This window comes from Cotesia typhae, unplaced genomic scaffold (assembly GCF_013202065.1).
Source record: "Cotesia typhae breed Kobodo isofemale line unplaced genomic scaffold, CoteBio_Ctyphae contig_119, whole genome shotgun sequence".
Taxonomy (NCBI): Eukaryota; Metazoa; Arthropoda; class Insecta; order Hymenoptera; family Braconidae; genus Cotesia; species Cotesia typhae.
This window is the reverse complement of record NW_027423712.1, coordinates 3,555,526-3,570,291: the sequence shown is the minus strand read 5'-3', so window position 1 is coordinate 3,570,291 and position 14,766 is coordinate 3,555,526. Positions and strand designations below refer to the sequence as shown.

Sequence of the window (14,766 nt, the reverse complement as noted above, 5' to 3'; positions counted from 1 at the left end):
AAAAAACTATGAATAAATTACCTAAAAAATATTTTTGAAACAATAATTTTTCAAATAAAATAAAAAATTATCTGACTTGAAAAAAATGTCCACTGAGACAGAGATCTCGTATTTTATGATAAATGGACAATTCAAATTATGTATGAGAGGTGTCAAGATAGAAAGAGTAAAAAATTATTAAATTAACACTCATTTTGAACTCAGAAAAAAATCGATATTTCAGAAATGATATACAAAAAAAATCTTTCAACTTTTAAGCTCTGTCGCCTTTATGAAGGATTAAAATTTTTTTTAAATATATTTAATATTTATTTCTTATTAAAAACAGAATTGACATACATGTTGTGTTGTATGTACTATATATGTTCTCGTGTATGTATTCCATAATGTATGCGTTATAAATCTTGTTCTTCTCTCTCACTCTCTCGTCACAAAATAGTTCATGGTCAGTGGCGCGAGAGTTGGACAGAACTAAAGCTGGCTCGAACCTTGCTTGTGAGATAAATGTGTATATTTTCCATGGTGTGGATGTAATAAAACACTCAAAATTATACAACGAACAATTAAATCAATAAATTAACATGTAACAATGTAATATATTATTTACATCAACAATCATAGTAACTGACATAACCTATAACCTATAATGAAACAGTAACTCGGGTTATAATTTTTGTATAGTGATAATTAATTGAAAGAATCACATGTTTAGTTTTCGGAGTAATATGTCACACAAAATATAGAACAAAAAATCACAAGCTTAATAATGTTAATTGTCATTAGAGGATAAAATAAGCTCATGAGTTTTTTTCTTGAGATAACTTGGTCTTTGGTTCCTCAGGCAATTGTCATTGTAGCAGAAAAACTAAGGTATCATGTGAGCCAGAGTGAAATTATTGCAAGACATAATTTTATCAAGAGTATGATTTATTACATTGTAATTGGAACCTTTACTGGATCTGATTCGTTTTTTATCAAGGTAATAGGCAAATTTATAAAATTTTATTTTCAATATTATTTCTATTTATGATTAATTTATTTTATTTCTATTTGGGAACATCGTATACTTTTTATCTTTGAAGGGTTAAGTTAAATGCCATTGTCATTCTCTACTGTTACTGTGACAATACAGATCAGATAGATATACTCTAATAAGTAAGATACTGAATATTCATTTGCTTTTGTTGGAATAAAAATAAAAAATAAAAAAGTGTTATTTGCGATAATTTATTTAAATTATCAAAATAATTAAATATTTTTACAACGTGTTATTATCATAATATTCGTATAATTTAATAATTACATAATAATTTTTACAAGGTGTGATGAAAAAAGTAAATAACGATAATTTTATTGTTTTATTAACATTTGGATTATGAAATAATGATAAATTTTTATTGTATTTTTCAGAAAGCAATTGGTCTACTCCGTGAATTCGCCGGAGGAACGTTTACGATTCGTGATTCATGATTCATGTTTTAAACAAAAAAATTATTGTAAACTTATCACAGCAATAATTTTAGAAAATTTTTAAAAGTCTTTCACATGAGTAGGCATGATTGAAAAGACTAAAATTATAAGAGCGGTACGTATGTCATTCTATTTTTTTTTATTAACACTCATCATTTAAATTATTTTATTTTATATTTCTAAATTATTCATCAGTTTTTTTTTAAGTATTCTGCAATTCATTAAAAGTTTATCATTAATTAAAATGCTTATTACAAAAAGTTAACTTTTAATTTATTTTCTTTTAAATTAATATCATTTCAGTTGAATGTTTTTTGTTTATTTTTTTTATTTTATTTTTATTTTTTTTTTTTTTAGTTGATTCATTATTTATTAATAAAGTGAAAAATAAAAAGAATATTAATATAAATAACTCAGCATGGCAATAGGAAGTGTTATTTGTGGAGTAAATACTCCAAAAACAAAAAGAATGAAAAACAAGGTATATTTGTAAAGACACTTTTATTTTATTATTTAGTTTAATCATTCATTAAAATATTCTTTAACGCATTTAAAATTAAATATATTCATTAAGCGAATTTAAAATGTTTGTAAATACTCATCTAAATGTATTTTAGACTCAAGAACGCAGTTGGATAGAAGCGACATTTCAAAAAAGAGAATGTACGAAATTTATACCAAGCGCAAAAGATGAGCACAGGTAAAGTAGTAAATTTATAATTTATTAAAATTTTATTATTATCATTTTTAATTAATACTATGATAAAATTATGAAGCGCAATGACAAAAAGTGTTTCATCATTGCTCACATTCACAAGCGAATAGTATATATACTTCATATAAATATGAGTTTGATTGCAGTTTAATCAATTAAACATAATCTTTTTCTACAACACTTTTCAATAAATACTTATTCTTGCATTTAATTATATTTTATCTGATATAAGTTCATTTATTTTTAAAATCTTTATTATCTGAATCACTAACTCATATAACATATTAATATAGAAATTTATCACTCATGACCCTCATTTTCTGATTAATTAATAATTTCATTAAAAGCTTCTTTATGGTTTCTTTCTTTATTTTATTGATGAGTAATACAAATGTCAATTTAACAATCCTGTTTTAATAATTTCAATTATTTTATATTATAGCTAATTATTACTTTTTATTGTTTATAGTGTAAAATTGAAAAATTATATATCTTTTTTTGAATTTATTTTTAGTTTTTTTTTTTTTATTTATTTTATTTTTTTTCTCCATTCCATTCGTAGGCTCGAAGAAGTTCGAGGAGATAAATCTGCCGAGTACGATGTAGTCACGTCTTCCAGGTGAGAGTTGATAGGGTCATATATCATACGTCATCGTTTGAAATTTCACTATAGCTATGTTTCTGCAATATTAAATTAATGCTTAAAACTAATAAAATAACAGTATTTTTAGATATTGTATCTTTATTGTTTATAAAGCACTTGCATTATAATCATCCATCTCGGTATTGCTTTGTACACTATGCTTTAAAAGCTTATCATTAAATATATGCAAAATTATAAAAATATATGTAATTAGTATTATGTATAAAAAGATAGACTTTGTTTTGTTATTCAAACTAAAATTTCAAATGAAAATTTGTTATGTAATAAGTATAATTTATTATTTTAACTGTGATGATGAGAAATTGAAATTGTTAACTAAAGTTGGAAACTGTAAATAAATTTTTTTATATCACTTTAACTAATTAAATATTTTTTTATATATTATTTCAGATGTTGTTGTGGTCATTCCTATACTCATCATTGTGGGACAGGGGCAGACGTGCAAAATTATGCAACTGGAAATGCAGCTGAAGTAGAAAGGGATCAGTGGTCACCCGGAAAAAATACACGTTCTTTAGCTACTGATGCATATGGGACTATTGAGTTTCAAGGTGGCCCTCATCCTACTAAAGCTCAAGTAAATATCATACATTTGATATCATTAACATTTGTTTTGTATGTTTTTATAGAAATAATTTTATTAAACTATTTGTAGTATGTTCGACTATCACATGACACTCGACCAGAGCCAATAGTTCAACTTTTATGTCGCGAATGGAATTTAGGTTTACCAAGATTATTGATAACCGTTCATGGGGGTAGATCTAATTTTGAACTTCAGCCATCTTTGAAAAAGGTATTACGCAAAGGGCTTTTAAAGGCCGCTAAGACTACTGGAGCATGGATATTTACAGGAGGGACAAATACTGGTATTAAAATAGTCATAATATTAATTAATTCTTTTGATTCTATCATTTTATGAATTTATCATGAATCGAGTAAATTACTATTGTTATTTATTTTCAGGCGTTACACGTCAAGTAGGCGATGCTTTGTTATTAGAACGTGCACAACGTCAAGGTCGTGTTGTCAGTATAGGAATTGCACCTTGGGGAATACTCGAAAAAACCACGAATTAGTAGGACGAGGAAATGAAGTCCCTTATGACTCGATATCATCTCCATGGTTATTATTGAGTATAATATAGCAGGTAATATATCAGAATGAAACTATACTAATTCCGACAATGTCATAGGTCAAAGTATGCGGTGTTAAATAATCGTCATGCTTACTTTTTGCTTGTCGATAATGGTACTGGTGGGCGATATGGCGCTGAAATAGTATTACGACGGAAACTCGAAAAATATATATCAAATTTAAAATTACAACCATGTAAGTTTTTATTACAGTTACTAATCGAAATCCAATAACCCGATAAATTTCCAATCATTAAGTATTGGTAAATTATAATTTTATTTTATTTTATAGATACCCATAGTAGCATTCCAGTCGTTGCATTAGTTATTGAGGGTGGAACTAATACTGTTAGATCGGTTCTCGAATACGTTACTGATGATCCTCCTGTTCCCGTGGTTGTTTGCGATGGAACGGGACGGGCTGCAGATATTATTGCTTTCATGCATAAGTATGAATATTCGGCACATATTTATACATTAATGATATTTTATGCCAAATCGTATACCACTTAGTTCTTGAATTTCTAAGATTTTAAAAACTTTTTATTCATTGTAAAAAAGAAATTTAGTGGGTTCTTTTTGACATCTTTTTTTTTACAAAGGTAATTTTATCATAAAAATTTTAAGAATTTTTTATTCAAAATCATCTCAGAAATGCAAAAGCTAAGTTAAATATGATTTGGCATATAAGAATAAATATTATATTTATAGAGTAAGAGCATTTTTAGTCAGCCTCGAATCAGTAATTGGTCAATTTATTTAAATTATTTATATGCATATTTTAAACCAATATTAAAGTACGGGATCAATTAACTGAGCGTCAAGGGATGGGTACTGATCTCTTTATTCTATACTAATTGAGAATATTTTATGAAATTCTTTATTTTGATTGAATTTTCAAGGTATGCAGTTGAGGGTGATAGTGATAGTACAGGTGATGTTCGTTTGGAAAGTATGAAAGAGCATTTATTCGAAAAAATTAAAGATACTTTTAAAGTTTCGCAAGATCAAGCAGCACAATTATATTCTGAATTACTTCAATGTACTCGTAAAAAACATTTAGTAAGTTATTTTTAATAAGATGATAAAAAATAGTTTCAGAATCTAAGGAATTATTTTGAATTATCATTATAATCTTAATTGTTATCATTATTTTATAGATCACTGTGTTCAGGATAACTCAAGATGGACCACATGAACTTGATCAAACAATTTTGACTGCATTATTCAAATCACAACAGTTATCTCCAACTGAACAATTATCATTAGCGCTCATATGGAATAGAGTTGATATTGCTCGTAGTGAAATTTTTGTTTATGGTCAAAAATGGCCGCCTGGTTCCTTAGAACAGGCAATGATGCAAGCTTTACAACACGATAGAATTGACTTTGTAAAACTTCTACTTGAAAATGGCGTATCAATGAGAAAATTTTTATCTATACCACGTTTGGAAGAATTATACAATACCAAAGAAGGACCATCAAATACATTAGGTTATATTCTCCGAGATGTACGACCACACATTCCTCGTGGCTATATGTATACCCTTCATGATATTGGTCTTGTTATCAATAAACTCATGGGTGGAGCATATCGAGCTCAATATACTCGTAGAAAATTCCGAATGGTCTACGCCAAAGTTATGAAGCGTTCAGGAATTCATAATATGTCAGCCCATCGAAACAGTACGGCTGTAGCAATGGCACGTTATTATACGGGATTCGGAGAAAAGTCTCATGGTTTAACTATGAGTCTATTAGCTGAAACACTGCCAGCAAATCGAGATACACCTTTATTCGATTATCCGTTTAATGAATTACTTATATGGGCTGTGTTAACAAAACGACAGCAAATGGCACTTTTAATGTGGCAACATGGCGAAGAAGCTTTAGCGAAGGCTCTTGTTGCTTTAAAATTATATAAAGCTATGGCTCATGAAGCAGCTGAAGATGATCTAGAAACTGAAGTTTATGATGAGCTCCGTGGTTACGGGAAAGAATTTGAAAATATTGGTAATTCATAATTTATTGAGTGACAATAATAGTAATAAGATTTTCATACTTAATTATTTAATAAATTTTTTCATCTAGCTTTGGAATTGTTAGATTATTGCTATCGACAAGATGATGACCAAACTCAACAGCTATTAACTTCTGAACTTCAAAATTGGTCTGGACAAACTTGCTTATCCCTTGCTGTAACAGCCAACCATCGACCGTTACTAGCTCATCCATGCAGTCAGATTATTTTAGCAGATTTATGGATGGGTGGTCTGCGAACACGAAAAAATACGAATTTAAAGGTGTTTTATAGTTTGATTTAAAAATTTTTTATAAATGTATCTTTGTATTATACATTATTTATTGGCTTTTATTTATTTTAGGTGGGTCTTGGATTGCTATTTCCGCCATATATAGCACAACTAGAATTTAAGACTCGAGAAGAGCTGCAATTGATGCCTCAGACGCAAGAAGAACATTTAATTGCTTTAGAAGATGAAAATGAGGACAGTGAATCAGAGCACGGTGCTTCACCAGGACCAGACGTTGAGGTAATTATATAAAATTATCAAAGTCAATATTGTTATTACTACTGTTATTTATTTGACCGAAAAAATCATATTTTTAAAAGATATATTTTACCACATTTAGTTTTGTTGTATAAAAAATGAAATTTCATCAGTAGCTCTCATAACTAGTTTAGCTACGCAAATCGCTTGTTTTTTAGAAACGGCCACGCAGAAGTCTCAGTATTTGCAACAAACCTGACAATCAACCGGGCATAAAGGTATATTCACATTAGAAGTGGGATAATATCAAATGCAATAGTTATGTCTGATATCTTTTACACACATTTTATCGTTTATCTATTTTTATTCATTATTTCTCTTTTGTGTTATTTTTTATGACAGCGTTGTCAATTTTAGTTAGTTTTACAAAAGCTATTTACTAGTTATAAAAAAAAAAAAAAAAATTGAAAACGCTGTATTTCGTTACATTACATTAAATTACGCTTTTATTATAGATCAGTTTGTCGCCCATTCTCCAAATTTGTATTAAAGTTAATTTATTATCATTTTTTTTTCTTTTAGTCAATATTCTGTGGTGTCCTATTATTGTTGGATAATTTTTGTTATAGATTTTCATGTTCTGCTAATTAATACTTTAAGTTTAACAAATAATTACTCGTGCTATTGACAATCTATTTTATGATAGTTGTATATTTTACTTTAACTTTTTTTTTATCGATAAAAAATATCATTTATTCATAGCTATTAAAATAGATCATAATCAATCATTATTTACAACTTCCTTCTATTTTAAGAGCTGTGGTACACTAAAATAATAACATTCTGCTATTGTCACTGTAAAATGGTTTTATATGACTTATTTTCGATTATTGACTGATATTAATTGGACTGCTAAAATTATAATGTGTTTTTATTATACTTGTGTTCAGGCTTTGATAACCAATGAGCATAATCCTGCCATCATCAAAGAAACAATAGTTCAAGAAAATGGCAAAGTTCTAACTGAAATAGATGACAATCTTCATCGGCCTTATGGTATTTTATCAGAGTATTATGATAACAAAACTAACAGGCCATTACGTCTAAAAAAAAAGTTATGGGAATTTTATACAGCACCAATAACTAAATTTTGGGCAAATGCCGTAAGTTTTATTTTTTTATTAGACATTTAATTTTAATATAAAAAATTCATATTACTAACAAAAATAATAATCAATTACAGATAGCATACATACTATTTTTGATTTTTTTCTCGTATTCTATCCTCGTTCGAATGGAAGAGTATCCAGGATGGACAGAAATTTATTCAATAGCTTATATTTGCACGTTGGGATGTGAAAAAATTCGAGAAATCGCAACATCAGAACCCGCTACTCTATCACATAAATTTAGCGTTTGGTCATGGAATATGTGGAATCCATGTGATGCTGGCGCTATAATTATATTCATTATTGGCTTAGGACTCAGATTTCGTCAATCAACATTTGATTATGGTCGTGTCATCTACTGCGCGGATAGTATATATTGGTATCTTAGAATTCTCAATATTCTTGGTGTCAATAAATATCTTGGTAACTAGTTACTTAAATAACTGTAGTAAGAATTTGTCAATATTTTAAGTGTCAATAATACAAATATTAATATTAATTTAGGTCCGTTGGTTACTATGATGGGTAAAATGGTGAAAAATATGATATACTTTGTTGTCCTTTTGCTTGTGGTGTTGATGAGTTTTGGAGTAGCAAGGCAGGCAATTTTAAATCCCAATGCAGAACCGAAATGGCTAATTCTTCGAGATGTAAAAGATTTTATAATCTATTATTATTATGTGCATAGATTATATTTTAAATAAAACATCTTTTATCATTGTTAACAGATTTTTATGGAGCCATATTTCATGCTTTATGGAGAAGTGTATGCAAACAATATCGATCCTGAGTGTGGCGAAGAACCTAGTATGAAACCATGTTTACCAGGTCGATGGATAACGCCAGCGGCTATGTCGATTTATTTATTAGTAGCTAATATTCTCTTGATAAATCTTTTGATAGCTGTTTTTAACAATATTTTTATTGAAGTAAATGCGGTAGCTCATCAAGTATGGATGTTTCAAAGATTTACTGTAGTAATGGAATATGAGCAAAAACCTGTTTTACCTCCTCCATTTATTGCAGTAAGTCATCTATATTTATTAGGCAAATATCTATTACGGTATATAACACAAGGTGAAATGCGCTCTGGAGAAACGTATGATAATGGTTTAAAGCTTTTCTTAGAGGCTGACGATATGGAGCGTTTATATGATTTTGAGGAAGATTGTGTCGAAGGTTATTTTAGAGAGCAAGAATTAAAGCTTCAAATGTCAACGGAGGAACGTGTTAAAATTACAACTGAGAGGGTAGAAAATATGCATCAAAAAATTGAAGATATTGATAAAAAAGAACACAACCAAAATGCTTCACTACAAGCTGTTGAATTTCGTATTCGGAAACTTGAAGATCTAAACGAACAAACTCTAGCTTGTCTTGGTGTTATTCATCGTTTTATGGCAACTCATATGTCTGATGAAAATTTAGCTAATCTAGATAGTGAAATGCGTCCAAGAAGAGTTTCTGAAAGATCTGAATTGATATCTGATACTGAGTCTCATACTCATATTCCCACTGTATTACGACAGAAACGTTTAATACGATCATTAACCGATGCAACAGTGCTTCAGAGCCCATTTGTTGACGATGAAACTTTAAAACACTCAGAGACTTTAACATCTCGTGAAAATCTTAGCAGAAATGGATCTTCTTCTAGTGGTGATATTCCTACAACAGGGCCAGATGAGAAGAAAACATTAACAACTAGTCAAGAAGAAAGTGCTGAAAGTAAAGATATTAATGAACCTGAATTGAAACCACTAAGGCGAGAAGTTGAACGAGATACAAGTAGTGATATAGCAATATCAGATATGCGGCAAGATTCTTCAGAACGCCCGACTAGGCAAAGCAGTCGAACTCGATCAGAATCTGATGATGCTGTATTGCTTGCACCACCTGGCTTACAACGAGGAATTAAATGGGGTGAACCTCGTGTTGCGATGATCCCTCCAGGATCTTCTGGTGCATCTAATCAAAGGTCACTTTTACGAGCTATGCGTGCTGAGTACACCAGTATTACTGATGAATTAGAGAGTTACTGTGGGCTTTTAAGTCCTCCGCGAACTCCTCCAGTATCTCCCCCACCTAGTAGATCAAAAAATGCTGTCGCAATGAATCCAGAAATGGCATGGCAAATGGAAAATGAACACTTACGTGATGCTGAAGAATGTGATTATCAACAAATGGAGGATCTTATTCATAGAAGATATATGAGAAGTAGTGATGAAGATTCAGATAATGAAGTAACCACAAAATTTAAATTTAGTGTTACCAATGAACATAGAATGTTGCGCAGATCATCAGCTATTGATGAAGAATCACGAAGACCACCACCAACTATTAGCGTTACAAGGGAAATTGAACAGACATTGTCGAGACCACCAGTTATACGTGAGGTTGATGATAAAGATCCAACTGATGAAGGAACTGTGCCTGCACCAGCTTCCGAAACTATGTGTTAATTTTACGGCATTAACACATTAAAATAATACTTTGGATTGACCCATTTTCTAAAATATCAAGTTAGTTAGTCCTTGTATTTTATAATTTATAAATCTTAGCATTAATTATTATATTTCAATACAAATCTTATTGTCTTGCTGCGATATATTAATAATAATCACAATGATGATAATAATATTATTAATTATGACAGTAATTATTATTATTATTATTATTATTATTATTTTTTATTAACCAAAATTTCTTAACTTTAGCTTTACATGAAAGATGAGGACTGATAATTCTTTAAATACATATTGATATGTATTTTCTTTTAATTATGCTGCATTTCATTTGATAACTACCGTTAATAGTACGATAGTATAATTCTAAAAAGGTTCGTTATTCTTGACTAATTCGAGAATACTGTCCAATAATTTATAAAATGTTTTATCAGTATATTGATATTAAATTTTATATATGGTTTTTTTAGGATTTAGTTAGTCATAGAAGTGGTTTTTAATTATTACTTAAATATTTTTATAGCTATATTTTTAATGTGCATGTATGAAATAGATAAAAATACAAATCTTCATAACTCAAATATCAAAAATCAACGAAAAAACAAAAGTTTTCGTCCAGAAAATATGAAGTATCATATTTTCAGTTAATTATAAACATCATTATAAATTCTAGTCTTTATATTATATAATTGAAATATGCTACAATTGCTCAATAGTCACGTGTAATCTACTTTGAATTGAATTTAAATTAATTGTACATAGAAAATCAACTTTTAATTTATTATTTGCTTTATTATAGATCAGTTTTTAACTTGAATGTCATTTTGTAATCATTTTTTTTTAAAGCTTTTTATCTACTGACTATGCTCAAATCTCTTGTATTCTAAGACACCTTGTAAATAGTCTAGTAAAAATTTTCAGCCGCACTTTTTTTAAATTTAATTACCATAATGAATGAAAGTAAAAATTTGTCAACTCTTTTAAGTGCTTGGTAAGCTTTATCGTGCTTCATCTATAAATCATTGTTTCTACTTTATCTATACGAAAAATTTACACAAAAAAATATTTTTTTAGTCTTTTAGTCTATGATGAATTTCAAGCCTGCAAAAATTCCAAATATTATTTTGTGAAATAATAGTTGTAGGATTGTCTTTTAAAACAATATTTTAAAAAAGCTTTAGTACTTAATTAATTATCAATTATTATCTAAAATCTTCATTTGTAAAATTAAACACTTAAAATGAAGAGTTTTAAAACTCCAGTGCTATGAATGAGGACAAAGTTTTTTAAGCTTAAAATTAATTATTTTAGTTATAAGATAATAACATTCTTGAATACACCAAATTATACGTCGATAAGTTTATATTGAATGCTTAGAGAAGAAATGGAATTTTTTTAATTGAACATCACAGAAAAACCTTAACTCTATATAAAAAAAATTCTGAAATAATGGGCTGAATTCCAGAGTACTTATGTCATATTTTAAGCTTCATAATTGATTTAAAAAAGAAATTAATGAAAAAAACTCTTGATTTCTTTTAATTATTAAAAAACGATACTGGCCCATATAAGTTGTAAAGATCATTAAATGTTATGTTTATAATTTGATTTTGAAATAGGTACTATTAATTTGTAAAATTATGATTCTTGTATTTTCATGATATGGTTTTACTCGATTTTATTGCATCATATGAAAATTGTATATATTTTATTTGATTTTTGATTCTATATAATTATCTGTTTTAAAATAATGTATGCATAAGTATATATTTTGTGTGATATGAATAATGCTTATAATTATTATTATTATTGTTATTGTTATTATTTTTTTTATTATTATTGTCACTACTTAGATTAGTCTAAACTATTTTTATGATATATTATAAAGATGGTATGTTTGATTAATTGATTTTAGGTTCTTATAACAAAGTAATAAAATGAAAAAACCACTGAAAAAAAAGTACAAAAAAAATCGGATTAGAAAATTCAAATTTTTCCGACTATTACCATAGAATAGGTCATAGACTATTATGTAATCGTAATACTATTAATTTCAAACTAGTTATATTTTGGTGTATAAATCTTAAAATAGCATATAGTTATAGGAAAAATCAGATATAATGTATTATAACTAAAATTTGCTCCAATATGTTTAAAAAAGTATTAAAAATTCTCATTATCTTTGATTAATTAATAAAAAAAAATCTTTGAAATTCTAATGAAAACAAACATATTCTAATTGAAGAACAAACATTCGTCATATTTTACAAACTGTTGTTGTTCATTGTTTTTTTAAATTATCGATAAAATGAAACTGCCAATTTTTTCACGATATAATCAATTTTGTATAATTATATATTATATTTCAACGTAATTAACAAATACATTTATATCTTTAACTATATTACAATGCTATATTTAATAAAATGTATCTGAATATAATTATTAAGTAATCCAACTTACAATGATTAGTGTTTTATCTCAAATTAAAAACCGACTTGGCCTTTGTATTAAATATTTTATTTTTAATTCTAATCATATTTTTTTAAACATTAAGTATATGTAAAATATAAGTAAAAAAAAATTCCATTTTAGTAAAACTACTCCAATAAATTTCCAAGGACTTCCTTTTTTAGAATGTTTTGAATAGTTAATTCATAAGATAAATAAATTAGTTGATATAATTTTTAGATATTTCTGTATGGAATAAAATTTAATTTAAGTCGATTGTTTTATCAATTTTCGGCTAAAATTATTTAAATTGCTTTATTTTTCAAATAAGCTTTTTTCTGTCTTTCATTTTATTCAATGACATGTATTGAACGTGTAATTATTTGAATATCTTAATAATTAAATAAATGATAAATGTAGAATTTTACTTAAATTATTAGTATTATTAGTTCAGTACCATTAGACACAAAATAAAATGAAAGCAATCAAAAATGATGAGAATTATAATACACCAAAAATATAGGCAGAATATACATGTCTTCTTTCACGAATAACAGAAACTAAGGAGCTCGAATACTTGGTATTTTTGCTGAGACGATATTTTATGAAAAAAAAAATTGTAATAAACTTGAAATTAAATATTGAATTGAAATAAAATATTGGAAATTTGAAAATGTGTTGATGTTCCACAATAATTATATTTATAAAACAATAGTATTTCAGATATTTTACTATTCAGAGATTATATTTGACATATCGATTCGTTAAATAAACTGTCGTTAAGTGTATATATATATCTATATGTGCAAATATACATATAAGTATTACACAAAAATCAACGAGATAACTGACGTAATAGTAATCATAAATTACTAGAACCACTTTTGTTTAAAACATTTCAAATGAATAAAAACTATGTAACAATTATTAAATCGCTTTTTGTCATTGAATTACCTGATAATTATATTTTTTTACCTTACTGAAGTTATCGAAACAATAGATGCATAAAATAATTGAGTGCAAAAAGTTAATTTCCCATGAGAACAGTCAGTTGAGGTAAAATCATTGAAAAGATAACAATCGATTGTTAAGTGAGCACATATTATGTAACTTTATTAATAACCTCTACATTTGATGACATTTTTAAATCAGAAGATTATTTTAATCTGATTGAACATTAATAATACATTTTTATTTCTTGTCCTTCTTTAATTTTTTTTAGTAGATTTCATAGAAATCTAGCTATGGCATTGGACCTCATGACGGAACTTTCGAAAAATTTTGCTTCATTTCGACTCAACTCGTCGAGCTGATTCAGATTTTTATCGAAAATCTTTTTATCGTTCCATCTTTAAAAAAAAAAAAAAAATAATAAGTTAAGAAAGTAGTGATGGATGATAAAAAAAAGATATTTTTTATAATTTGAAGCGATTTTCGATAAAAAAAATGAAATTATAAAAACTTTATCATTGAATATCTCAGAAAATATTGATTTCAGCGACTTGGTGCTCTTGAACTTTTTTGTAGGAAATTCAATTCTCTACAAGTTTGTTGTTTACATTTTTTCTGTAGCTCTTGTCATTCACGAGACAAATGCGAAAAAACGCGAATTTCATGGAAAAATTAAGTTTAATGGCCCTGTACTACCTCGCCGGTGTGAGTTACAGCTTAGTCACAATAGACACTTTTGTAGAGCATTCAATTCTGAAAAAAATCCGTCCATGGTCAAAACGATGCTATGAAATGCCACTGAGCTATAGAAATTTAAAGATAAAAAGATCAGAGTTTCTGTATTTTTTTTTTAATGAGAAATCTTTACACGCCTTGGTCGAGGACTTAATATTAATATTAAGGGTCCAAACTTTCAAGGAATTTTTTTTTGGGTACTTGCAACAAAATTTCACGATGAAACCGAAAAAAAAATAGTTGAAAAAAAAGCACCCTTTTTTTCGTCACGATGATAGCGTCGCTAATTTACAACGGATATTTACCAAACTCAACATACTCATTCTACCGTAGGGATGTTCATGTAAAAAACATATCGATATTTTTTTCGATATAATATATCGTAGTGTTGTATCGATACTTTGCGATATATCGAACGGATATATCGATATTTTTTAAATATCGTAAGTAATTACTTGTATTTAACCAGTGCAAAATATTAAATTTTAAATGGGGATAAG

General features: G+C 27.6%; 1 protein-coding gene across 1 annotated transcript; it reads left to right on the top strand.

Annotated features, from left to right (window-relative positions):
* Positions 1–461: 461 nt before the first annotated feature.
* On the top strand, positions 462–13,512 carry Trpm (transient receptor potential cation channel, subfamily M). Its single transcript, XM_074249631.1, is given in 19 exon segments — positions 462–979; positions 1,411–1,585; positions 1,828–1,951; positions 2,088–2,170; positions 2,748–2,804; positions 3,240–3,426; positions 3,505–3,718; positions 3,816–3,911; positions 3,914–3,974; positions 4,045–4,181; positions 4,278–4,434; positions 4,888–5,047; positions 5,146–5,998; positions 6,077–6,288; positions 6,370–6,537; positions 7,446–7,658; positions 7,739–8,087; positions 8,169–8,314; positions 8,393–13,512. Coding segments are annotated over 17 exon segments (4,890 nt in total). The 5' UTR covers positions 462–979; positions 1,411–1,585; positions 1,828–1,888; the 3' UTR covers positions 10,127–13,512.
* Positions 13,513–14,766: the final 1,254 nt, after the last annotated feature.